The 27079-nt window shown below is 47.7% G+C and overlaps 1 protein-coding gene across 4 annotated transcripts; it reads left to right on the forward strand.

The window, feature by feature from the left end:
• ARHGEF26 (Rho guanine nucleotide exchange factor 26) lies at positions 1 to 26910 on the forward strand. Of its 4 annotated transcripts, XM_085068878.1 has the most exons (15): positions 2 to 1029; positions 1069 to 1506; positions 2919 to 2955; positions 4856 to 5001; positions 8305 to 8361; positions 10286 to 10446; positions 15999 to 16151; positions 16530 to 16659; positions 17631 to 17705; positions 18249 to 18338; positions 21021 to 21175; positions 22997 to 23206; positions 24432 to 24499; positions 24696 to 24800; positions 25611 to 26910. In XM_085068878.1, the coding sequence occupies exons 1-15, from the start codon at positions 571 to 573 to the stop codon at positions 25751 to 25753; spliced, it is 2427 nt and encodes an 808-aa protein (XP_084925004.1). In that variant the 5' UTR covers positions 2 to 570; the 3' UTR covers positions 25754 to 26910. The 4 variants fall into 4 exon arrangements, with proteins under 4 accessions (XP_084925003.1, XP_084925005.1, XP_084925004.1 ...); XM_085068877.1 differs by having other exon boundaries at positions 1 to 1506; positions 2922 to 2955; XM_085068876.1 differs by having other exon boundaries at positions 2 to 1506.
• Positions 26911 to 27079: the final 169 nt, after the last annotated feature.

Here is a 27079-nt window from a genome sequence, read left to right on the forward strand (position 1 = left end):
GCAGTTCGGGATGGCACCGCTGAGGCACAAGGATGGCACTGCTGCACGCGAGTGCCGCAAGGGCTGTGCGTTAAGCGGCAGATCAAACGGGTACCCCGGGAGGACACCTGCGGATCGCTGCCGAGCAGCCCGGGGCTGTGGCTGCTGGGAATCGCCGGGACTGGGGAATCGCTGCCCGTCCTGCCCGCGGCTCTCCTCACGGTAACTCGCCTGCTCCCGCCGCGGCCTCACTCGCTGCCCCGGGCCTGCGGGCACCGCCGGCACCCCCCAGGCCCGGCTACCTGCGCGGGACAGGGAACCAGCGGCCGCGCCAGGCGGGGCAGGGGCTGTGCCACCGGCGGAAGCGCCGCTCCTCCCGCCCCCAGCCGAGCTGCAGGTGGGGCGGGCGGGCCGGAGCCGGGGGAGCGGCACCGGGAGCGGGCGGTGCGAGCGGGGCGACTCTGCCCGGCCCTCCCCTGCCGCCCGGCCCGCGCTGGCCCCGCGCCCGGCGGGGCTGTGGCGGCGGACGAGCTGCGCTCCGCGCCCGCCTCCCTCCCTCCCTCCCTCCCTCCCGGCGCCGGGCGGGCGGCGATGGACGGGCAGCCCCGGGCGGGCCCCGCCGCGCCGCGCTGGAGGCGGCGAGCGACCCCCCGCCCGCCGCCCCTCGCCTGGAGCAAGCCCCGGCCGCAGTCGTACCAGAGCCCCAGCGGAGTGCTCGTCACCGACTTCCCCGTGGAGGACAGGTGCGCCTTCTCCGGGACTCAGCCCGCCGGCGGCCCCGCCATGGGCTCGGTGTCCAACGGCACCGTGCGGCCGCCGGGCTCCCCCGCGCTGTCCGCGGAGCTGAGCTCCCGGCTGCCCGCCCCGGCTGCGGACAGCCCCGTCGGTTCGACCGCCAACGGCACCATCTCCTCGCCGGGCTGCGGGCAGGGCCGGCCGCGGCTGCCCAGGACCGCGGGGCTGCCCGCGCTGGCCCCGCAGGAGGAGCGCATCGTGTTCGCAGGTAGCGCTCAGCCCGCGCCGTGCCCCCGGGCCTCCGAGCCGCCGGGAGTGCCGGGGGGATGCCCCGGGAGCGGCCGGCCCGCCGAGCCGCCGGGGGGATGCCCCGGGAGCGGCCGGGCCGCCGAGCCGCCGGGGATGCCGAGCGCGGAGCCCCCCGCCCTGCTGAGCACGCACAGCCCCGCGGCGCGCAGGGTGGGCTCGCAGCAGCTGATCCCCCGCAGCCTGGCCGAGAGCCGCCCCGCCGGCCGGGCCCAGGGCCACGAGCGGGTGCTCAAGGTGCGCAGCCTGGTGGAGACCCCCCGGCTGGCCCTGGGCAGCGACACCGAGGACGAGCCCGACGGCGGCACGGGCAGCCCGGGCGCTCTGCGGCGCGGGCTGCGCTCCACGTCCTACCGCCGGGCCGTGGTGAGCGGAGTGGACCTGGATGGCTCCGCCAACTGCAAGAAGAAAAACAGAATGTCCCAGCCCATCCTGAAAGCGGTGGTTGAAGATAAAGAAAAGTTCTCGAGCCTGGGGAGGATAAAGGTAAGGTGTGCTGATGGGTGATGCTCCGCGGGAGCGTGGGCTGCTGATTCTGCATTTTCAGTTTGTTTTTTGCTAACACAAAACTTTCCGTAGTTACTGTGAGTCTTACAAGTGCTGCTTTCCAAGTGAGGTGTAGGAGACGGCAGGGACGCGGCTCTGTTGAAATCCAGGAGGCTCAGAGCCTTTCCTGGCTGCCTCCTGCTCGCCTTTCCTGGTGGCTTCTCTAGCTTTCACAGCCGAGCCACTGGCTTAAAACGTATGTCCCAGAAAGGAGTAAACAGGAAAATAAAGGGACATTGACTTAATAAAGTGTGCATGCTAGAATAGAGACAGAAAAGTGAACTTCCTCCCTCACTCCTTTACCTGAGACGTTACTTTTAAAGTATTTTTAAAAATCACAGTGTGAATTTTAAATTGATAGAAACCACTTTGGGTATCTTAACTGTAATGCCTGAAAGTAAAAGCAGCATGCCTGATTTTAAATCTTGGTTGTAATCCCTTAGAATCCCTAAGTAGATTTATATTGAATGTTAATGTATTAAAGTATAAAGACTTACTGATAGTATTCTTTTACTTATCATAGTGTAATATTGTGTTTCCTTATTTTAAATGTAATTTGTTACTGTATGAAATATTTCCACAGATTTCTGTGGAGTGCTTGGAATTGTATAATAAAGTGTATTAGGCCAAGGGCTGGTGCTTTAGGATTTTTTTTAAATAATTACCACCTTTATGGCAGTTTTCAGCCAATTTGAAATTATGGCAGTGGATGCTTTTGTGAAAATACTGCAAGTGGTGAAATAGGAATTGATGAAATTGTGAACAGCTGTGTGCAGAGTGTAGGGTGGTTTGGTATTAGACTTAAACAGTGAGTTATGTTTAAAGTAGGAGGATATGACACTGTCCCATACTTACAGAGCTCTCTGCAAGTAGTGTTTTATTAAATAGACTCTTGGGCCCTGGGACTTGTTGCACCAGAACAGCTGTTTTGTTTCAGAGATTTGTTGTGCTCTCAGAAGGCTCCTTCACAAAGTACTCAGAGTTGTTGTTTGCAGAGTGTGGAAGGGCAGCCTCTCAGTGCTGTGCCTCTGTGGAAAGCCCCGAGACAGTGGGATGAGCTGCAAGTTCACTGAACCCCTCTCAAGCCAGTATAATGTGCTTTTGAAACACAGGGAAAATACATATAAACAAAGAATGAGAGAAATGAAACTGAAGTGAAAAGTAGCTTTTCACTTTCTGTGGTGACACAGTTGTTTTCACTAAACTCTTGTCCAAGATCTGAAGTTTACAGATTAGGGCCTGTTGATTTGGTGCCCAACTCTTGAATAAAACAGAACCTCTTGTTACTGTGATTATTTTGCATTCTCCTCCTTCTAACATACTTTTCTCTTTTCTGTTAAAATTATCTGAAGAAGATGCTGAAAGGACAAGGGACGTTCGATGGGGAAGGTGAGCCCTGTTCTGTACAGACGCGCTAACAACTCCCAAGGGAAATGAACTTCAGGATCCTCTCACACACTTTATTTGTATGGAGGGAAAGGCTCAATACCCTGTTTTTCAGTAAGCTGACTGAAATATGGGACCTTAATTTTGGCACACGACCTACCTTAGGGATATTTTAAAAACCATAAAGTGGCAGACTAAAAAGGTGTGTCAAGGGCTTCTTTCCCACTTAAGCCCCTGTCCCTCCCACAGAGTGAGCTGTTGGATGTGCCTGCCGCAGTTCTGTGCAGTTCCATAGTGGGTTCCTCCATGTGGGGTTGCCTTTGTGGGACTCTGCCCAGCTGCAGGACATTGTGGATCCCTTGTGGGTTTGGGGCCCCCCCTGCAGCACACACCTGAGTCATCACTCTGGGCTGGTGGTTCACACAGCTGTTTCTGTTTTCTCATCTGCTGAGGGTGCTGGGGTGAACCCTTGGACTCTAAGCATTTTCTTTTCTTGGTACCTAGGCTTCAAGCTAAATGCCAGAAAAACACTGTCTGGGGATGTGCATTTTTGTCTTACTCATTAATTCTGGGCTTTGCCAAGTTTGCTGCCTTTCCCAATATTTCAAAAAGAAAAACGTCTATGGAAGAGTCCCCAGAAGTTCTGTTATAATAACTGCTACTCTCTTGGGTTTTCTCTGCTTAATGCCTTTTTGAGGTCATCTCAGCTGCTGTGTTACCTTCCTCTTGTTTCTGTTTTCAAAGCTTCCCACTGTGTTTTCTTTGCATCATCCCCTTTCCTGCTCTTATTTTTATCTCTTCACATGCTATCTCCTGATGATGTTTTTCAGAGTCTCTTCTAATCGCTCCCTTCTGTCTTGGATGATGCCAGCTAACAACTTGCTGTGTAACTCCTTGCAGAATTCAGTAATTCAGAATTCAATTGCTGTATCAGTGTCCTCTGTTAAAAGTATATAAACTCTATAGACTCTCCCAAGAACTGCTTCAAAGGCCACACTTAGTCTAGCAGGACTGTAGGTCTGAGCAGGTGGGACAAACCCACCCAGCCAGGTGTGGGACTGTAGGACTTGGGGCCATGCCTGGAGCAGCCAAACTTCCCCTTCATTCCCCTTTCTCTTGTACGGGAAGATTGGATGTTATCCAAAGCCTGGCCCATCTAAAAGTACCTTTCAGAGCCTGCCTGTTTAATGGCTTAATCTGTCTGTGGGTTATTGTGGTGTTGAATTTCTCGGTCCTTGCTCTCTGCTGTTGCACAGGGTGTGTGGCCAGGGAGGTTGGGAAACAGCAGGAGTGCTCCACGCCTGTGTTCCTTTGCCACTGATAGTGCTGAATTAATGATGGCAGAACTCAAATACATGAGGAGTGTATTTTGTCTTAAGGTTCATAGGTCTCGTGCTTACTCAGCCAAGCTTTTAACTTTCAATTTGGAATTGTTCTGACCTCAAATCTCTGAAAGTGGGAAACCGTGAAATGTGAAGACAGGATTTAAAGTTGACAGAAGAAAGGCTGGCGTGGGCAATGTGCTTTTCCTGGACATGAAAACAGTGAGACCTGCAGATGAGTGGCTGCTCCACTGAGACAAGATCCTGTTTTCTAATTGCTGGTTAATTACAGAACTGGGTACAGCAAACCAAGGAAGAAAGAATTGTTTGCTATTTTTTTTCTTGACAAAGGCCACATCTGTTCTTTAATTCGGTCTGTGAGGATCTTTGGGTACAGTGATCTATTGTCACTGTACTGCACCATTGTCCAGCCCAAATCAGATGCTATCTTTGTCTCATGGAGTGTGAGCAGCACAAGGACACTTTGGTTTCTTTCATTGTTTAAATGTTACTTTAGATTTTTATGAGAGCAACTAAACTAACTTTCTAGCAATGACTGACAAACTGTTGTTATTTGACAGAAAATGCTGTATTGTATCAGAACTATAAGGAAAAAGCTCTGGACATAGATTCTGATGAAGAGTGTGAGCCCCGAGAGCAGAAGTCAGATGACAAGGTTGTTTTTCACCATAAGCCTCTGAGGTCGACGTGGAGCCAGCTCTCTGTGGTGAGTTGTGATCCTTGTATGGCCAGAGACAGCATCTCAGGGCGGGTTGAAGCAAACTCTTCTATTACTCGCTGCTGGAGTTTTTGGCTTAAGTTTGTCATCTTCTTTTTCATCTCATAAGAACAACATGGGAGTCCCAGTCAGCTACTGGTCCTTATTTCACGTAAAAAACAATCAAACCACAGAAACACAACTTTGCTGATTCTTTAAAAAAGGGTTGTGTGAGTTCACTAAAAGGGTGCATTACACTAAAGAAAGGCTTTAGTTAGTTACAAACAAGTTACTGCTGAATTGTTCTAAATCACTCCACACCAGCTCTTCAGCTGACTTGAGTACAGATGTTTACTGGGAAGCATTTCGAGAAGTGGAGAGAGGAGCTGGTGGTGCTCTGCTGTCCCTTGCCCAGGCTGGGAGGCCTCTGCAGGGCTTTGGTGGAGCAGCATCATTAAACAAAGTAAATTCAGCTGTTCTGATGAGTGCTGCAGCCTTGCTGCCTTCCCTGCTAATAACCTGACAAAGTACAGCTGATACTTCCACAGCTCTGTCCTACACATGATTTTGGGACTGAAGGAACCATAAAAATTCTGTGTTTATGGGGTTAATCTTATTCTTTGATCATTTCTGTGGCTTCTGGAGGAGTATCCCTAAAATGAAGGGTTTGGGGTTGTTTTTGTTTATGTAATTTGTAAAACGTTGTAGATTCTCATCTCTGGCATTTGAGAGATGATGCCATGACAAGATCACCTGGAATATTTGACCATCAGCTCTGCATATCCCTTTTGCAGTTTAAAATATTGAAAGATTAATCTCTCTGATTCAATAATTATAAAGAAGGCAAGACAATGGGGTTTTGAAAAGATGTACTTTAATTTTTTTTTCAACAATCAAATACTTTAAATATAATGCATTTGTTTCATGTTGCAAAAAAAGCATTTATAATGAAGTCATGCTGGTTTTTTCTGCCTTCTGGGCAAACTAGCAGTTAAATGTTCAACAGCTGAAGTATTTTGGAAAGAATGCTATTCAGTAATAATAATAATGATAATTTCAAAACACTAATTTGCCATGAGACAAAAATAGCATGAAGACCATCTCAGGAGGAGAACTGTTCAGTGCCATGCTGCACTTACAGAAACCAACTTGTTTGTTACTGCTCTTTGCACAGAAACTTGTGTGCTGTCTGTATTTGATTTTCAAGATTGGAAGTGGGGAGTATCTGGAGAAAGGTGGTGCATGGAGGAAACAAAATCTGGGAATCTGAGACTCATAGTGACTGTGTTTATAACTCTGGAAAAATTACATGCTGTCAATGTCTATTAAAAAGTTAAAAAGTGAGTCTGGAGTTGTAGCAGGAAGTCAGCTGGAAAATGTCAGCCCTGGGTTTCAGCATATGTTGGGAAAAGAGGAGGATAATGTTTCTGGCGTTTGTTAGCAGTGCCTGTGCTGGGGAGCCAAGGGGAGATGCAAGAGATCCCCTCTCTCTGCAGGAGGCTTCCATGGCAGCTGGTCAGCTCTGACCATGCTGTGTTTGAGGGGTAGTGCCCTTCAGGTATGGAGTTGTCAAATTCTTTATGATAACAGTAATAAAAAAGGGCGTTTCTGTCTTCTTGAAGTGTATTCCACATGTGAAACTGAGATTGGTCTTGCTTGTGACTGGTTTCTCATTCACATCAAAAGCAGCTGCTGTGAGTGGCCACACAGAGCCATTCACAGGGTCACTGTCCAGGGCTGATTCCTTGCAGAATCACTCACAGGGTAACTGTCCAGGGCTGATTCCTTGCAGGGTCACTCACAGGGTAACTGTCCAGGGCTGAGTCCCTTGCTGGGTCACTCACAGGGTAACTGTCCAGGGCTGATTCCCTTGCAGGGTCACTGTCCAGGGCTGCCTCCCCTCCATGGTACCAACCCAGACCCCTGGTGTGCCTGTTAGGGGCCTTCAGGGCTGATCTCTGCATTGGCTCCCCTTTCTGTCCCCATATCAAAGAGCTTATGTTCACTTTGGGTATGGTGCAGCCACTTAATACATTTCTGGTGAGCTCCCCTGCTTCAGCACCTCCTTGTTTTGAAGGAACTTTTGGTCCCTAACCAGAGTTCACCTGTCTTCCTTTCATTCTTTGCTCCTCATCTCCATGGTTGAATTAGTCATTGCTGGGGGAAAGCAAGTCCAGTGTGATGACAGCAGCTTTAGTAGCTGGGATGAGCCTCTTCCATTCCTTTGGGTCATATTCTTAGCTTAAATGAAGCTTTTGTTTGCATAGCATCACACATGTGACTTTTTTTAGATTATTTCAGCTTGAACATTTTGGCCATGTCAAAATTAGGTATTGAATTTTCTTTCCCAGAAATGCCAAAAGTAGGCTCCATATCTGGGCCTCTGTCTCTGTGGAAGTGTTGCTGTTGATTGGCAGAGTAAGGCTGGGCCCTTGGCCCATGTGATGGATTAGTGTGTGCTTTGTGTGGACACACCCATGTGTGACAGCAGTGACAGTGGAGCACAGCTGCAGTTTGGAGCCTGAATTCAGCAGGTGCCACATAGACCTCCCTGGACACTGGCAGTGTCTGTGTTAACAGGGAGCACTGAAATCTGGGAGATGTGTTGGTAGGTATTTCCTGTGTCTGAGTATTTTTAGAAAACTCTTCCACTGCACCCAGAAAAAAGTGACATTATACCTTCCAGTGCCATTGCACTTCCTAAGGAATGCTCTGAAGCTCTCAGGCTGCAGATTCAAATGCACTTTGTTTAATAGAAAGGCATCTAATTAGTTCTTGCTCAGCATGCAGAAGTGTCTGTGGTGCCATGGGAATCTGTGACTGGTGTTCCAAAGGCCAGTGGCTCCCACACTGGAATGTCGATGTTGCTTTCATAGGCATTTACCCGTGAGTCTGTACTTTGGTGTGCAGACCAACATGTGGTACCTCTTTATTCCTGCAGGAATAAAACAAGGAAATGTATCCTTTAAAATTCCAGGGAACAGGTGGAGCAAGAAGAGAAAACTGTTGGTGATAGTATGTTAGGAGCTTTTGGAGAAGACTGACAGAAATGGGAGTAGGGAGGTGTGTGAGGTGCTGTGTCTGATGTGCTTCTGCTCCACAAAGAGAGCAGAGCCTTCCCCTTGTGTGGTGCTGTGGCTCCTTCCCTTCCCTGCCCCTGGTGTCCCTCCTGTTTGGGGTCCTGTGTGTAACACTCCTGTAGAGTCAGGCCTTCCTTGGAGCTTTGCTTTCTGCTGTTTGATAGTCCTGTATCTCTTTTTAATCACATTCTCCCACAAAAGGCATTAAAAATACCGATTGATTTGTTTTCAGGTGAAGAAGAATGGATTGTCAGAAGCGATCAGCCAGGAAGAAAGGAAAAGACAGGAGGTACTCTCTGTGCTTTGGGTTGGTTGCTCAGGGCTGTACTGCCTGCCTGGATCAGTGCTCCGAGTGCTGATAAGGAGACACTGATAAGAGTTCATTGCTTGGCTTCCTGCCCTCCAGTGAAGTGTTCTCTCTCCCCAGGGTGAATAAATAAACCCAGTCTGTGCTGAGGTGCTTGTGTCCCTGGCTGGGGACTCCTGGGGTGCTCCCTGCACAGCTCCAGCCTGGCAGCACCAGAGCCACTGCTGCGCCAGGGAAGGGTGACATTAACCGTGAGCTCACGGAGGGAGGAAGTGGCACATGAATTTTTATAGCAGTGAGGAGCAAAGAGCAGCTTTACAGAGCTCCTGAGCTGTACCCAGCCCTGTGAGCTGTGCTGAGCACGGTGTTCTGCTGGAAGCCAGCTGGTCCCTGTGCCCTGCAGCAGGCAGGTGCCTCTGTGCTGGCAGCAGCAGCACTGGGCTGCTTGTCTCTTCTCTCTCTTTCTCCTTTACTCCTTTTGTCCTCTTCATCCACTTTCCTCCTCCCCCTTGCTCTTGTGTCCACTTCACCTGCTGTCCCCTCCTTCCTCACTACAGGGGCTATGTCAGAGACAATGAGAGGTGTTGAAAAGCGTAGCCTGGCCTAGCCAGCTGTGTCCCTGCAGCTCCTTCCCGAGGTATGTCCTTGCACAGGGAGCACAAGGCTTTAGTGGGAGCTCTGTAGCATTACCTGCCATGGTAATTTGTCCCAGGATCTTCATTCCTCTTCAGAACACACTTCAGCCTCCTCCTGCTGGGATCTTTTGAGACAAGGCATATATTTTAGTCATATCCTTTAGGAGCCTTTGGTCTGTGTTTCCTGCAGCCATACTTGCATCTTTTCAAAAAGAACAAGTTCTTTGGATGCCTTTTAAATGTAAAGTCTGTAATGTTAGCAAAAATGTTTTCAGGCCTGAGGGGTTTTTATTTGAATTTTAGAGGCCAATTCTTTCAGAGGGAGCCTAAATAAATATTCTTAACCTGTAGTTACATTACCAAGTCATGCTTTTACTGTATTTCTTTTAAACATCCTTTTATCATTATTTATTCTTTATCTGTTCTTTAAATTGCTTTCTAGAGCCTATTAGATTATTTTATAATCATATACATTGTCACTGCAGAAAATTGCATTTGTTTTCTGCCTTGATTAATGTCCATGTCCTGTCTTCATGCACATCCTATCTTGCAGAATCTGTTAGTGAGATGGATCTCTGTGCATGTTTTGGCTAAAGAAAATGTGTCACAGACTGATTTGAACTAAAATTATTTTCAGTAGATGTTTCCTTGCAAGCTGAAAGTAGTTGTGTGTGTAGCAACTGCAGTGTGCACCTGGCCTGAGAGTGTCACTGTCCCTGGGGCTTCACACATCTGAGCCTCAGTGTGGCTTCAGGTGCCATCCAGGAGCACCCAGCAAGCACCAGGGAGCTGTCCTCAGTCTCTGGGTGTGTGTCACTCACCCTGTTCTGCTTTTTATTCTCCAGAATAAAATTAGTGAGATGATTCTCTCTTCCTTCCTTCCTTCCTTCCTTCCTTGCATGTTAGAATCAAGGTGTCTGTGCCCCATTTGTTACCTGTCTGGGAAGAGCTCCTCAGCCTCATGCCTCCAGCCTTACTCCTGTGCTCTTGGGGTCACACATGGTGTTAAGATTTTTGTCTTTTGTCGGACTCCTGGTTTGCAGCTGCATTGAAAACTCTGAATATAGACTTCTTTAAAAAGGCTTTTTGTTCTAATATTAAATTACTTATGTCTAATTAATGATGCAACTATTATAGAAATGTATATTTATGTCATAATCTCTAGTTTACATCCAAAACTTTGCTTTGTACCCCTTCTCAACATTTCCTTTCTTTTAAGGAAAAAAGCCCAGTCACTAGTAAGTCTCTTCTTTTTCCCCTCCACTTTGCAGGCAATATTTGAAGTGATATCTTCTGAGCACTCTTATTTGCTGAGCCTGGAGATTCTGATCCGGATGTTTAAAAATTCCAGGGAACTGAGCCTCACAATGACCAAAACAGAGAGCCACCACCTCTTCTCCAACATCACGGATGTTTATGAAGCAAGCAAAAAGTAAGTGTGGCGTTTCTGTATTTAACAGAATTGTTCATCCTTAAACAAAACAGCAGCTTTCTTTTTGGAAGCAGAGGTAACCATTTTAGTGGTGACCATTTCTCCAAAACTTGTGCTGGTTTGAAGACGGAAAGTCCAAGTAGCAGAGATATGCACAAGAGTGTGAGAGCCTCACCTTTAGTGGGTCTGCGCTGGGATTTGTGTCTGTGAAAATGGGAAGGGAGGGAAAGCACCAAGTGAATTGTAGTGGAAATCAGCATCCTTGAAATCTGAACAGTTCTGAGCTAAATGCTGATGCATCAGGCATTCAGACCTGAGTGCATCAAATAAAGTTTAGTCTGCCTTGTGCAGCTGTTCAAAGTTGAGCAGGAGTTCCATACAGCCCTGAGGGGCTACTCCTGGCAGGTGATGCCTTGGTGCTGTCCTGAGGCCTCACTGTGCCCTGGCACAGCCCGGGGAGCACCAGGGCTGGCACTGCTGAGCTGCTCTGCTGCTTTTGGGCACATTCCTTCCTTCAGCAGGAAGTCAGGAACAAGGGAAACACACACACACTACAGAGAGTGCCTGAAGAGGAGGAAATGGCAGATCTTATATTATACAAATGCTGAAACGTCTTGTTAAGGACTGATAATGACTGCCAGTGTTATTTAATCCAGGACATGCATATGTATGTGTACTCAGAGTACTTCAAACTCTCTTTCAAAAAGTTGCTCAATGAGATTTGTTCCATTGTAATTTGTTCTCCCAGCCTGCTTCACAGCAGCAGGTGGAATATTGTATTCTACATAACTAAAACATCCAAATGTCTGTGTTGCTTTTCTTATCCCTGATTTCCAGTCTGAAATGAGCAGAGTGGCTGAAGGATGCCCAAGGCCTAGAGAAGGTGCTGAGTGATCTCAGCTGTAGTTCTGTACAGCTTTGCATGGATTTCTTTACCTGTGGAACAGAGAAATATTGGCCTCCTTTCAGAAGGGGGGCTGCAGGCTGAATGAGGATTCTGAATGTTTTTTGATTCTGTTCCCCCTTCTTTTGTCCCCTTTGTAGAAATTATTCTTCTTGTAGAAATTGTGAAGCTCTGAATTCTTTAATGCTAAACCCTTATTTACCTTGGTGGAACTTGTGAAGTTCTGTGTTTGCAGTCATGGTAAAGTAATTTCTTGGGTTTTTTTTCTGAGACACCACAAAGTCTGGAATTTGACATCTGTTGGGCAGCAGTTTGACTTCTGAAGTTTATGCAGGAACAAGATTTTGGTTCATGGAGGCTGATGTGTTGTGTCAAGTGCAAACCCAGTTTAAGAGCTACAGAGCAGGAGCACATTTGGGTTTGGTTGGGGAACTTTCCTTTCTCCCTCCCCATTCCCCTTTCTTTGTCTCTTACAGTTGACATCTTTTGCCAGAGGTTGGGTGTTGTGGCCCCAAAACAGCCCCAGTCTGACAGCAGTGGTGTTGTGGAGTTCAGCTTAGCAAAGTCTTTATTTTCAAGGAAAAGTACCCTTTAAAGGCTTCTCCTTACATGAAGTGTGAGGTGTAAAAGTTAAGGATGATGGGGGTGAGGAGAGCAATACTTTTAGGGGAACTCTTGCAACCCTTTTGATTAATAGTCTTCAAAGGAAGTGGGAAGGGGAGGAGAAAAAAAAGAATGGAAAAATACCACACAAGCCTAGAATTATAATCTTAGTCTTTCTTGTCTGTGAAGTCTAATGCTTTAAGAACTTGCTTTTTTATAGCTTGGGGTAAAATCAGAAGTCAAAAGTCCTTTTAAACTTAAATGAAAACATACTTTCTTTCCCAAGTTATGCAATACTGTTAAACTAAAACAAAACTTTGTGCTGGCTTTGACCAATGTCATTTGTGTAAATAATGGAAGCGATTTTAAACCAGAAGCCTCTTTCTTGGTATCTCCAAACTGTTGCTTTCCGCTTTCAAGGTCTTTCAAGGTAGCAAAATCCACCCTTTTGTTATAAAATGGAGCATCTGTCTCATTCTGCTGTATTTTAAGCAGCCTTTACTTAAAAGTGCAAAACCTGAGTATGAGTGTAGTTACCAGCAGTTTGGGCTGCTGGGCAAAATTTTGGTAATCTGAAGAGTCCTAACTGATAAAAATACTTTACAAAAACCTTTAGTCAAAACTGTTTAAAGCCTCTATCTAGGAACTTTGACTTGAAATGTGTTTAATGGAAACTCTCCAGCAACACCAGGATAGGCCTGTAGTGCCTGACAGGGCCATTCCTGAGGGAACAAAGCTGCCTTTGTTGGAAGCAGAATGCAGAGAGCAGAGACCGTCTCTGCTTTTGGGAGCTCCCTGGAATGTCTCTGACAAAGGAGAGTGGAGATGAATAATGAGTGCAGCACATGCTGTGTGTTCATGGAAACCTCTTGGAAGGTGCTCTAGAAAGCTGGAGTGTTCTCTTGGGCCCTTGTGTGATGTGATGTGCAGTTCAGAAGTACTGGAACCCAACTCACACAGTCCAGCCTGGTCAGGAGCTGTTGGGCTGGGCTGGAGGGGATGCCAGGGAGCAGCTCAGTCAGGAATGAGTCAGGAATGCAGTGTGAGAAATCAGTGTCAGGGCTGGGATGTGGGGCAAGAGAGGGCACAGCTCCCCAGAGCCTGTCTGGGGAAACAGGAGCTACAGGGAAATTAGGGAAATGTCTTGAAGAACAGTTGGTCTGCAGGGTCAAATCTCCGAGTTTATAGGAGAAAGGAAAGCTTTAGCATTTGTGCCTCTCTCTGCCATTGGGCCAGCATAAGGCAAATGCTTCTGTGGTACCAGATCAGCATTAGCAGAAAAAGGCACTAACAAAAACACTTTAACTCATTCTGACTGTTCTTAAACTCTGTGTCTTAATGATAGAATCGCAGAACATGAGCACTGCCGTTGTGATGAGTTCATAACTTCACAAAGACATTCCCATTTCGTTGTCACAGTGTCTGTGGGTGCATTTATTGGCGGAAGGGACATCTGCTGTCCTGCAGGTCCCACCACTGCCCAGGTGCTGTAGGCAGCTTCCTGCTGTCTCAGGAATCTCTCTGGAACAGGATATCTTGGCAGGGCTGCCGTGGCCTTTCCACTGCTCTGGATTGCTGCCAGAGGACTATAAATAGCTGGAAAGGCAAGTGGCTCAGCAGAGGGCCAGGCCCTGGGGCGTGGGCTGGCCCAGAGCTAGTCGGGTTCCAGAGGGAGCAGCCAGGCTGCAGGGGTGGCTTTTCCTGGTTTGGCTCTGGAGCTGCTCCCTGCAGATTACCCAGAAAAAGGTGTTTGATGCGCTGAGTTTGCAGGGTTTGGTGGTGTGTGTGTAGCTATGTGTTGGTTATTTAGATTGTGGCAACTCACCAAACAAACTCATTTCAGTTCTGCACTTTAATCACCCTCTCTCTAGCCATTTTTTGGGGGTAAAAACTGATTTTGATTCAGCATAAAAATTCTATGCAGATAAGTATGTTTTTCCCATTTTTACTATTTTAAATCCACCGCTTCCTTCCTGAATAACAATAATGTTGCAGATGTTCAGATTCTGTTCCTATGAGAAGATTCAGATTTGGAGAGGTTAATCAGAAATCTTCATTACTTTTAGCTGAAGTTATCTCAAGTTGGCAATTGTTACTCCAGTGCCCTTATCTCCAGGGGAAAAAGCTGAATTGTACTCACTGCCACTCCAGTGGTTTGTTTCTGCCCCTGGATGGTGTCAGCAGCACCCTGGAGCTAAACCTGCAGTTCTGAATTTGGCCCTCAGCCTTCAGGAGTGTTGCAGAGTGGATGATTCTTTTAAGTACATAAGGGCAAGACGAGGGAAATCAAATTCTGTCCAATTATGCTGTTTGACTTTCGCTTAATTGGATCTAACCTTAACCAGAAAAGTTCTGGATTTAACAGAAAGAGATGTTTGAAATAAATCCTTCTGGCATTCAGCAAAAAAACCTGCACACATCACAGCAAATTCATCCTTGGTTAAATTGAATGGAATCAGCTCAGTCCTGAGCTTTTTGACAGAATCTGTCCTAAAATTGTAAGTGAGAAGGTTTATGATGTGTTTGCTTCACTGATTGTACCTAATGCAGATTAGATGTGGAAAACCACAACTTTTGATTCAAACTTCGATGCAGGATTTCCTCATAGGACATGCTGGGGGATGGGACTTGGATGTGCTACTCCTCTTTGTCCCTCCTTTCCTTTTTTAATTTCCTTTTTTATAAGTCTTCTGCTCTCCCAGATCTTTACTGTTCTTACAGTGTCCCTGCTGATGTCACTGATGAAGCACCAGATAAATTCTAAAGGTGGAAGTTGTGGCCCAGCAGGGTCCAACACCTTGTCAGTGTGCTATAACACAGCAGGAAATGTTGGATTTCCTCATTTCCTGAGCAAAGTGAATTGGCAGCAGTGGGAGGTTCTCCCAGCTATAAACATGTCTGAGCAGAGAGAAACAAATCCCAGTGTGGCAGTTCCAAGTCTGTGGTGGGGATCTACTGTGGCTCCTGAGACACTGCAGACTCTGTACTTACAGGCTCTTTTTAATTTAATTTTATTATGTATTTTTTTCCTTCTTGGACCCCAGCGACACTTCTGGGAGCTCTTTCCCCTCTAGCTTTGTCCTTGTGTGCTGGAGCTCTCAGAGCAGTGGGTAGGGTGGTTCTGACACTAAACCCCAAATCCACAGCAGAGGATGAGTCTGGGACAGCTCAGAATCTGTTGTGCCTGTCTGTGCTGTATGAGAATTTTTTGTGAGCTTCTTTACTCCAGGGAGTTGAGGATTCTTGCAGTGAATGCTGATGTACAAAGGCTGCAGCCAGAACAGCTTTACATGTGTGAGGAGTGACCTGCAGAGCTGATCTGTGAGCTGTTACACCCCAAACAGTGAGGGATTTCCAGTGAGCATCATGGAAATCAAGGCTGTGGGAACATTAGGAGTACAAAAAGCAGTTGGAAGCTTCCAGTGGCCAAAGAGACTCACATGTGGGACAGAGCATGGCCAACAGAGAGGTTCTTGGAATGAGCATGGTTAGGGGAAGAGCCAGCTCAGGATTTTGCCTGAATCCTTGGCATCCTGTGCCCATTTTCAGCATTTCCAATCTCTGATTCCAGTGGAGGATTGGAGGATGTAGAGCACCATGTCCATGTTCTGCTCCACCACCACATGGCTTTTGTCCTTGGCTCAGCAGCCACACATACCTGTGCTTCACTAAGCACTTCTGGTCTTGTGCTGCCTTTAATTGCAAGAGGAAATGTGTTAATATGTGTTTGAAGTAGTTTCATTTCTTTTCCAACCCCATTTCTGGAAATTCTGGTCTGACCAGCTCAGTGATGCTGTTTGGTTCTGGCATTGGGGAATGGGAAGTGCCTCTGCTAGCACTGCTGCTGCTGAGCTGCCAGGGGACAGCAGCAGCCCTGTGTCCTGCCAGGATTGCCCTGGCTGCCCTGCCAAAGGAGCGATGGTCCCACCCCGTCACAGCCCAGCCCAGCTGTCATTAGCTGATAGAGCCGTGGGTTGTGTCAGGTGAATGTTGTGAAAGATGCTGTTTGTGTGTAAAAGTGAGCAGTTGATTTTTAACCCCCCAGGTTCTTTGAAGAGCTTGAGGCGAGGCACCAGAACAACATCTTCATCGATGACATCAGTGACATCGTGACACGACACGCAGGCTGCACCTTCGACCCCTACGTGAAGTACTGCAGCAACGAGGTGTACCAGCAGCGCACCCTGCAGAGACTGCTGTGAGCACTGCAGAGCCCCGCTGTGACGGGCTGGGCTGTCCCTGGTGGGCACCTTCCTCTGGGGAAGGGCACTGGGAGCTCTCCTGGCTGCACAGCCCCATCCTGCTGGGCTCATGGCTCACACTCCCTCTGTCGGTTCGGTGTCACACAGTGTGACACTGTGTGCCACACCTGTCTGCCCTCGGGGTCAGGGGTGGCAGCACCTGAGGTTTAATGTCAGTGCTGGGCTGGTGGATCTGAGCGGATAAAGCTGAAGGCTTGGGTGGTCTGACTCTTGCAAATCACACTTCCCTGTTAAGAAAATAATGGTTTATTTAAAATTCAGCAACTTGTTTGGTAAAACACACCATTTAATTCTTTCATCCTCTTTCTCCCCAGAGCCACAAATGCAGCGTTTAAGGAGGCTTTGTCCCGGATCGAGTCCCATGAGGATTGCCGGAATTTGCCCATGATCTCCTTCCTCATCCTCCCCATGCAGAGAGTCACTCGTCTCCCCTTACTGATGGATGTGAGAACAGCTATATTCCTCTTTCCTTGCTGCATGTTCTTGCAATGTTAACATTCTCTCGTACTCAGTTGTGGTTCACTTCAGTCTCTTCATATCTTCTCCCTCACACCAGTCCTGGGCTGTGCATTATGGAGTCATTCTGGAATTGTTTTCTGACTGGGACTGGGCCCTCTTGCTCCCCCATTCACAAGTTAAATATTTGGATGTTCTAATAGGAAAAACTGTAAAGTAAAGGGTCAGAACAGTTGTGAAACTCAGGAGGAGCCAGCATAGAAACTATGTAGTGCTAAGACTGAAATGAACCTTGCAGATGGAAAACAAGACCTGCTGTCAGGTTAGTTGGGTGAGAGCCCTTTGGCAGGGAATACTCCTGGGAGCCTGAAGGATGGACTCCATTCCCAAGGGAGCTGTGTGGGAGTGGCACTGAGCTGTCCTTCCCTGCTGTGCAGTGAGTGGGGGCTCAGAGTGATGAAGTGCCAGGGAGTGTTTTGTGGTATCTCAATTAAGGTACTAAAACCAAATGAGGAGCTGGACCACCAGCAGCAGTGCAGATTGCCGTCAGGCTTTGATTCCCACACTGCTAGGAGCCAGAAACAGAACTGATCATTTTGTTCTGTATATTTTCCAACTGAGCACTGATTAATTTGATCACCTGGGTTTTTCTTTCACCTCCTTTCCCTCTTAGGTTGAAATAATCTAAACGAGCAAACCAAACATTTTATTTCCCCCTCTTTCAGTTTTGTTTTTTGTTTGGAGATGGTTGTGTAAATCTTGTCTGGAGAGGTGCAAAGCATCACATTGCTCCCAGAAGTTTTCCAGGGAGGCATTCCTTAGTTGTGACCAAGTGAGCAGTGTTCCCTCTTTATACCAGTCCACAGCTGTGATTCAGCTCCTGGATTTCAGTAGCGAAATCTCAGTGGGTAGCAATCTGTGCTGCTTGGTCCTCTGAAGTAACTAATGTTTTGTTTCAGACTATTTGCCAGAAAACTCCCAAGGATTCAGCAAAATACGAGAACTGCAAGCAGGCTCTGAAAGAAGTCAGCAAGGTACATTCTCAAGTTATTCCTGTATGCTTCCAGGGAAAGATGGATGTTTTCCATGCATAAATAATACAGGCGGGAAGAGCACTGAAGCATAAAAACTCTACATTGCTGTATTTAAGAAAGGCCACTGGGGACTGGGTTTGTGCAGAATTACAGGTTCTTACTTGGGAAAAGATGCCAAGCTGGATGATTCCGTGGTGGTGTCAGGTTTGTGTGTGGGAGCAGTGTGGGGTGGGCAGTTAGTCCAGCTGGGAGCAGGATGTGTGTTTGGAGCTGATCACTGACCTGGAGCAGAGCAGTGGCCCTGCTCAGCCAGAACCTGGGCTGAGCCTTTTCCCCCCTGGAGAACCATGAACTGTCAGGGCCCTGTGGGAGCACTGGGGTGTCGGGGCAGTGCAGCCATGGGGCCAGGCAGGGTCACTGGGGCCCTGCAAACACCACATTGGGGTGCTTGTGCCCCCCAGAAGGGCTTTTGGCAAGGGAGCAGCAGTTGGTGCTGGAGGCCACAGGCACTGCTCAGCCCCACTCAGCCCCTCTCGTTGGCAGCTCGTGCGGCTGTGCAATGAAGGCGCCCGCAAGATGGAGAGGACGGAGATGATGTACACGATTAACTCCCAGCTGGAATTCAAAATCAAGGTAGGATGAGGATCATATTCCTGACCATTGTAATTGAGACAGTGAACAGTGGAACTTTCCTGACATGGTCATATCCCACAGTGATCCTTGCAAAGAAATAACCTGTTGTGGTAGGACAGAAATTAAACCTTTTGGTCAAGTATTTTTGTTTTAGTAGAAGATGATGCTACAGCGCAAGGGATTTTGAATAAATACCAAATGAAGAGTATTCTTTGCTGTAAAGATGAAGCTGCTGTGAAGATTTTGGCATTAGGAGAGGGGCCAAAGGCTGCTGTTCAGTGCTGAGATTTGCTTATGCACTTGCTGAGAAAGGTGTGCCTGGGACAGCACTTCCAGGGAAGGATCCTGGGGGTGTTTGTCCTTCTCCTTAAGGGTGGGATATCACAGGTTTCTATTAAAAACATACCGTACAATCTTGTGTAGGAAACAACAACAGACCCAGTCAGAGGTAGGGGAGCTTTATTGGACTTTCAGGATCTTTCTTCAAGTACATTTATTGTTTCTATTCAATGTTTGTTACAATCCCATTTCTGTAATTAAGGTCTGACACCATTACACAATGAGGGTTCTTTTGGGAGAAGATTGTTTCATTATCAGACATGTAGTGAGTGGAGGTTCATGATTTTAAAAGCAGAGCTCTGGAAAGGCTCTCGGTCAGGCTTGGGGCAAATGCTGCCTCCAAAAAGACATTTTTCAACTTGCCTAAAGTATTTTTATTCTCAAACTTTGCCTAAAAATTGACAGTAATATTTGTTTATAGCAACAGCAGCAATAAACAAAACACTGGGCAAATGACACCAGAGCATTTCCTGATGGGTGGTAACAGACTTGAGTCTTCAGCAAGTCCAGCCCAGTGTCAGGGCTGAGGTGCTCTGTGCTTCCACTCAGATCCCAGGAGCCCCTCAGGATCAGGGCCCTGGTGAGGGTCTGGAGTCTCTCACCTTCCCCGGGAGAGGATGTGATGTCTGTCCCTCGCATGCAGTCTGACCCTGTCCATCCCTCTCTGTCCCTGTCCATCCCTTTGTGTCCCTCTCTGTCCCAGTCCGTCCCTGTGTGTCCCTCTCTGTCCCTGTCCATCTCTGTGTGTCCCTCTCTGTCCCTGTCCGTCCCTTTGTGTCCCTCTCTGTCCCTGTCCATCCCTTTGTGTCCCTCCCTGCTCCATGGGCAGCCCTGACTGACTCCACTCCACCTTGTAGAGGTGCCGTGGCAGCAGCAGCAGCTGTCCTGGGGCTTTGTCTTTCTGTGCTTTTCTGTGAGATTTCCCTTTGTGCACCCAAACCCCAGCCCTGCAATGGGCAGGGAAGACCCTCTCTGGTTAAACGCATTTTTCACTTCTGAGAGCCTGTTTTGCATAGCAGGGACATGGTGCACGTGATGTGCTCCTTCAGCAATTAAGGAAAAATTAAAGTAAAACTAAGCTGCCTCTGGAAGATAGTCAGGAAAATGGGATGAACTCATTTGCAGTAGAGATTGGAGGAATTTTTTGTTCATCTTCAAACAGAACTTTTTTAAGTAGCTTTTGATTGTAAACCAGTCATCATGGGATTGTAACTCTGTTTTATAGCCATTATAAATTAGTTAAAGTATTTCTGTTCTTGCCCAGCCTAACAGAGTTTTGAGGATTTGTTTATTATTTTGTTAGATATAACTGCGGAGAATTTCATGGGAGCACAAGGGAAGTGACTCAGATTTTGAGTTGCTTTTGTACATGGCTCAAATGTAGAATTAAGTTTTTAATTAAGTTTCAGCAGTTTTTATTCTTAAATTTTACATCTTTTGCACCAGAGAAGTTTTAGGGGTTTGTTTTAGGGACTCAGCGTTTGTTCCTCCAGCAGGGAGGTCTCAGTGGCAGTGCTGGGCTGGGTTTGGCTCAGCAGGTACAGGCAGGCTGCAATGGGCTCAGCCAAGGGATTATTGGATACAAAAAGCCAACTCATGCAGAATGGGGAAGGCAGCTGACAAACTGCATGAAGGGATGTTTTTAAAAGCATGTGAAAGGTGTTTAAATGAGGGGAAAACAGGCAGTTATGTTCATTAGTGTGGACCTTGGTCTCCCTGGAGCATCTGTCTCGGTGCAGCCTCAGGGATCTGTGTGACCAGGACAGTCTCACATCTCCCTCCATCTTCTGGCCCAGAGAAACAAAAGGTCCTCCTGTGGGCTCTGTGTCTCCTGCAGCTGGGAATAATAATTTGGATTAATAAAGCTAGGTCTTCACATCAGGCAGCTGAGATGCTCTGGGGCTTTCCCAGGTGACAGCAGCACAGGAATGTCACTGCTGCTCCAAGAGCCGTGTGGTGCTGAGGACACTCCTGTGTCCCCATGTGCTTCAGGAGCCACATCTCACCCTGCAGACACATTGCTGGAAGTCAGGCTTTGCTCTGTGCCCTCAGGAGGTCTCCCAGTCTGTTCATCCCCAGTGTGACCAGCCAGGTGTGTTCATTTCAGTTTCCCCTGAGCACTGATGACAGGTGCCCCAGTGATTCCCAGGTATTTGCAGCTGTTACCTGTGTGTTGTAGCAATGATTGAGTCCCTTAAACTTTGGTAGCCTCTTCGTGTTTGTAGTCTCTGAACTTTGAGTTTATTCAAGCATTTTTCCCAAACAGATCTAATTTGTTCTCTATTTAAAAAAAAAAAAAAATCTAATTTTCAAGGATTACAATGTGGTTTTCTTGCCTTGCAGCCATTTCCATTGGTTTCCTCTTCACGCTGGTTGGTGAAGAGGGGTGAATTAACAGCCTATGTAGAAGACACTGGACTTTTTTCCAAAAGAACCTCTAAGCAGCAGGTGTACTTCTTTCTCTTCAATGATGTTCTCATCATCACCAAGAAGAAAAGGTAAGAGCTTCACCAGTTTAAAACTGCTTTTGTGTTCAATCCTTGAATCACAGTGACTTTTAACGTGATCCTGGCTGTGGAATTTCAGGCGTTATTTGAGTCTCTATCATGGGTTAGAAATAATGAGTAACTCTTGTTAAACAGGATTTACTTTTGGCAGACATAATTGAGATTCCAAATTGTCAAACAGATTTAAAAAGTTCATTCTTGATGCCCTAGCAAAGACAGACGTTTAGGAAGGATAAAGTACTGGGATTGTCCCTTCCCCTCCACACTGCCCACGATTCCCTGAGCGTGAAGCTCACTCTGCCCAAGTGACAAAGCTCGTTAGCAGTGCTAGAGCTCTGGGTGATCTGTGCTCCCACCCACAGTGTTGCCGTGGCACCACAGCAGCAGACAGAAATGTTTGTTGCTAGTTGAGATTGAATGTTTGTGCGTTTCCTTGAGCAGTTGAATCTCAGATTCTTAGCATTGCACTAAGACACTGCTCCCCACTACATGCTAAAAATGGCCAATCTGAGGCTGCACTTGGGGCTTTTCCCAGAGTTCATCTCCAGCGCTGGCTCAGCAGCCACTGCCCAGCCCTGTCCCAGCTCTGTCGTGGCTCCCTGTGCTGGAGCTGCTCAGGAACAGCAGCTCTGACCTGCTGGAGGCTCTGCAGTCATGGGTCTGCTCTCTGGAACTGGGCAGGAGGGGCACAGCAACTTGGGATGTGTCATTGTGCACAAGCCTTGGGATAAAAATCTGCTTTGCCTCACAGCCCAGCTTTTAGTTTATTAGGAACTTTTCTTCTGCCAATTGGCCTTGTAGCCCCTGCTGTGTGTAGACACAATCTAATTAAAAAAAAATCATTAAAAAAACAAGTAATACCTGCTGAGCACTAATGCAGGGTCTTAAAGGGAGCAGTCAGTGCTATCAGATGTGGATCCTGGGGAAGGACCAGCTGTGATCTGCCTGGTGCTCAGGGTCAGCCCAGCCCTGCTCTTACAGACCTGGCTGTTGAGGTGAAGGGTGGGGGAAATCAGTGCTACATTGACTCCAGAGGGCTCGATTGGAATGCGCTGGCCACTTCTACATGTGTTTGGATTCCCTTCAGCAGGAGTCTGATCTGACTGGTTTGTGGGATGGAGGTGAGGAGCAGAAAGGATTTGTAGAGGTTTATCTGCTGATTAATGAGTAAGAAATGCAGTTATGATTAGCTGTGCACATGTACAAACTAGTTGGTTAATTTATAAGAAATGCATTTATTATTCATTGCACAAATGTATAGACACATTTCAGATGCAAGATTCCCAGGCAGGGATGGCAGCACTCCCAGCTGGGATTACCAGTTCTGTTGTTGGCTAAGCAGGAGTTATTCAGATGAAAATACTGAACTGACTTCTTGGAAAAAAACAAAACTGCACCCCCTCAAAAGAAACCAAATCTACCCAAACAAAACAAAACCTACCTCTCTGCAAAAAACCAAGCCTCAACCAATCCCTTCCATGGTTCAGAGCATTTGAGCAGGATTGGCTCCATTAGGAGCATGTTCTGTGTCCATCATTTGAGATTGCACAAAGCTGTTCTGCAGAAAGAACCCAAAACCATCTCAGTGTTTGGTTCACAGAACAGCAGTGAAAATGTACTGCAGAGCTGAACTAGGGGCTTTGTGTTACACCAAACCCACTGGCAGCAGCTGGTGACCCCCACGTGGATCTGTGAGGTGTTGGAAGAACTGTTCCCATCAGGGAGTTGTGTGGTGGCTGTCACTGCGTTTGCTTCCAAAGGGAATGGGAAACTGCATGGTAACTGGTGTTTTCTCCTGGCTGTGCCCTGCAGTGAGGAGAGCTACAATGTCACCGAGTACTCGCTGCGGGAGCAGCTGCTGGTGGTGCCCTGTGATGGGGAGGAGCCCAGCTCCTCTCCCGGGAAGAACGTGGCAGGGATGCTCCACTCCGGCCGGAATTCTGCATCCCACCTCTTCAGGCTCGTGCTGCTCAGCAACCATGCCGGGGACAGGGTGGAGATGCTCCTGGGAGCAGAGACTCAGTGAGTACAGCTACTTAAGGGATTTCTTCACCTTGGGCTGCCCCACCCACCCTGGCTGAAGTAGCAGATATTTATTAATTTAAACTACTGGGTAAGGCCTTGATTACCCTGCCTGTAGAGATCAATGTCGCTGTGCCTTGGGCTGGCCCTGTGCTCAGATCCCTCAGCCCAGGGTGGGTCAGTGCTGCCACCCAGGGTGGGTGTCACCGTGGGGCAGTGGGCACAGCACCAGCATGGGGCACAGCAGTGTCCCCAGAGTGCTTTGGGCCTGGAGCAGGGCGCTGTGGGTATTGGTGGGGATGGCTGGGTGGTGCAGCAGTGGCAGCAGAGCAGGGTTAATGCAGGAGGAGCTCTGTCCTTGCTCTCCTGGGCACTGTGAGGAATGTCCTGCCTTAGAAACCAGCAGCAGCCAGAGCCTGCTGGGGAGTGCACTTGAGCCATCATCTTCCACATGACCTCCCAGCACTGAAAGAGTTCATTTGTTCTGGGGGAAGCTGGAGGCAGGACAGAGACATGAAAGGAGTGCTCCAGACATGTCCCTGCCTGGAAAAATCGATAGTTTTAGGTTTGCTTTCAAAGTTTAGAATAACCCTGAAAGGAACTAAAGATCATCAGTGCTTTCTATTAAAGATCTCATTATGAAAGCAGCAGATGATTCACACTTGTTTGGAAATGCAATTTTATTGGGGAAAAAATGCAGGACATTTTTAGTTGTCTGAGCTTTCTATGAAAAGACATTTTGTTCTGCAGACTTATTATTGATATGTTCTATGCTGTTTGCAGTATAAATAGCAGTCCAGCTGATCATCACTTAGAGCAAGAGTCTGAAAAGAATTCCTGTATTTTAAGTTACCTATTTTTATAGTCTTACCCTGTCCTTTGAGAAGGATGAACCAAGGCCAAACAGTTCAGAGAGTTCATCATGCCTTTGTAATAGTTTTGTGCAGCTAAAACTGAAATGTTTTCTCTGACACAAAGATAACCAGCACAGTTGGATCCTGTCTTGTCCCTTCCTGTGGCATGTGGGTCCCAAGGACAAAAGTACTCCTGTTAGATGAAAACGCTTGTGAAGAAGGCACAGAATAGAGAAAGGTGATGATACACAGGGGTTACTCACAGGTGCTGAAGAGAGAGATGCTGATACTGGAAGAAGTAGGGGGACCTCAGTGCTTTCCATTATCTAGGGCATGAGTTGGGACACTGGGTTTGCTTTGCTGCTTTGCAGGAGTGACAGAGCGCGCTGGATCACAGCACTGCGCCAGGACAGCGATGGACATCACACAGACAGGACCAGTAAGTTCAACTGGTGGGAGTGGGAGTGCTCTGCAGGGGAACAGCCCTGCCCTCAGTGGGCCAGGGTGGGCAGGAACTACCCTAAGGGATGGGGAGATGTATGGAGGGGAAATTTTTAAAATAAATGGTGAAGTGTTGTAATAAAAGCCCCTGCTCTGTGACTGGTTTAACTGAGCCTGGCTCCTTCCTTCCCCAGCACTGGCTCAGGTGGAGATCATCAGAACATACACAGCCAAGCAGGCCGATGAACTCTCGCTCCAAGTCGCTGATGTCGTTTTGGTTTATCAAAAAGTGAATGATGGTGAGTGAGGATTGTGCTCTCAGGTAAACATCTGTCACCTCTGCAGGGGGATCCAGCTAGAAAAACTCATTTCCTATAAATAGCACAGGGCTGCAGTAAGTGAAGGTTCAGCTTCCAAGGAAAATGTGAGCATTTGGGTTCAGGTTTCTAAAGGAACCAGCAGATACAATCAGCTGCAGAATGTGGCTGCTGGTGGCATGGGAGGTGTCCACAAACAGGAAATTGAATTTGTCTAAAAACATGGAGCTCAGACATTTTAGTGAGAGCCAGTGCTGTCCAAGGGAAACATCCCCCAGGCCTGGGCTTTCCTGCTGCTACAGCTCTGGCACGGGGCCTTGGCTGAGGTTTTCCACAGGATTGAGTATCCCAAGATGAAAACTGGTTCTTGCCAGACCTGCCCACAACTGCACTGATAGCACCAAGTGCTGGCTCAGGGATGTAGGACATGACAGCACTTGAGGGACTAAATCCTTACTTGCTGTTACTCAATCACCTCTGAAATCAGAGATCCTGTTGCTTGTCCTGCATTGCTCTCTTCAGATTACAGTGGTCCTATAGCATTACATCAAACTATATTTGAATGACAGTATTTTTTAAAAATAGTCAAATTGTGCAATACTTTTTACATACTATGTCCTTCCTAGTCTGGCTGTATTAAAAAAATATGCCAAAGCTATCCTAAATTGGTAATTGATTCACAGATGAGACAAATGCAGAATGTCTGTGGTGACTGTCAGCCAGGTCACCTTAGTGCAAGCAGCCAGCTGTGGGGTCAGCTGCAGAGGTGTCACTGCTGTCCCTTCCCCGCAGGCTGGTACGAGGGGGAGCGGCTGCGGGACGGCCAGAGGGGCTGGTTCCCCTCGGAGTGCGCCAAGGAGATCACCTGCAGGGCCACCCTGGACAAGAACATGGAGCGCATGGGGCGCCTGCTGGGGCTGGAAACCAACGTGTAGCCTTGTCCTTGCCCCGTGGGACAGGGCCACAGGAGCCACAACCCAGCAACAGAGCACTGGAGCCTCGTGATCCCTTCTCTGCTGGCATTCTGAGAGCTGTGCACTGAACCCTGGCTCCCCCAGAAGCACACTGCAGCAGTGTCCTGGGCACTCTCGTGCAGCTCCTCCATCTGATTTTGAGTATCTGAACTGCCTTTCAGCAGCAGAGCTCTGTAGGGCACTGGGCCCCAGCCCCAGAGCTGGGGGTGAACAGTGCTGGGATGTCCTGCTCCTCAGGAGCTGCAGTGCTACAGCCACAGCCCCTGTTATGGGACACTTCCCCCTGAACTCGTCAGCAACTCTAAAGGCTGACCTACCTCTCCAGCACCCATCCCGGGATGTCCTGGCCTGTCACAGGCAAGGCTGGCAGGGCCTCGGGGAAGAGTCCAGAGCTGTGCCTCCAGTAGGGGTGATCTCTGACACCATGAGGCTGCTCAGACTGGCTCCAGGTTCTGCTGGGGGAAAGGCTTGCTGAAGGAAGAGGTACCACCCTCAGCAACTCTGCTGAGGCACTGCTGCTCCCTCTTCGCACAGGTATTTTACTGGAGAGTAACTGCTGCAAGTGGGGGGACATTGCTTCTGCTTTCCTCAGGTATCTAACAAGGTCTTCACTTAGTGCTTCAGAGCAGGGTGGTGATGAGGAGAAAAATGGGCTCACTGCTCTGCAAAGAAATGCACTCAAGGGTGAGCAGAGTTCAGGGCACATGTGGAGAGGTGTGAGAGTCCACATGATAAAAACCCTCCCTTTTAAGGACCAGCTGCTCACTCAGCAGCATGGAAATTGCTCATTAGAAATGAGGGGACAACGTAGTACCACGGCTTTCTTCTAGTTGCCTTCCCCATCCTCTGCAAAGGGGATGGATGCTGTTTTTTATCCTGCAAGATGCTGATTTGAGTGTTGAGTGAATTGGGTGTTTGTAAAGATGTGTATCTCTAACAATTTAAACTGCAAGAGGAAGGCACTAATTTTGTACAAAAGTACTTACCTGGACAGTGTGACAGTGGTTATACAGCCTTGCAAATTAATTTATAAGTGGACTGATAAAATAGTAATGAGAGAAACTGTAAATTGAACAAAGACTTATTTAACATAGTAAAAATACTGCTGTTTTAACAAATTTTGTTGTATACATACGGATTTTTAACACATAACTGAATGTATAAATCCTGGCATTAATTTTATTCGGATTTTTTAATACATTGTACATATTTTTCATACCCAGTATTTTCATAAATGCTGTAATGTTTTGTAAAGACATTTTTCATTTTTCCTATTGGACAGTGTAT

This window comes from Lichenostomus cassidix, chromosome 9, assembly GCF_008360975.1.
Source record: "Lichenostomus cassidix isolate B80296 chromosome 9, HeHo_3.0, whole genome shotgun sequence".
Lineage (NCBI taxonomy): Eukaryota > Metazoa > Chordata > Aves > Passeriformes > Meliphagidae > Lichenostomus > Lichenostomus cassidix.

Bases quoted from the DNA above. Each gene is read 5' to 3' on its own strand.
- ARHGEF26 (XM_085068876.1), top strand. From the start codon at position 571: ATGGACGGGCAGCCCCGGGCGGGCCCCGCCGCGCCGCGCTGGAGGCGG. The intron at 16,152-16,529 runs GTGAGCACTGCA...CTTTCTCCCCAG, and splicing joins CGCACCCTGCAGAGACTGCT to AGCCACAAATGCAGCGTTTA. The intron at 21,176-22,996 runs GTAAGAGCTTCA...TGTGCCCTGCAG, and splicing joins ATCATCACCAAGAAGAAAAG to TGAGGAGAGCTACAATGTCA.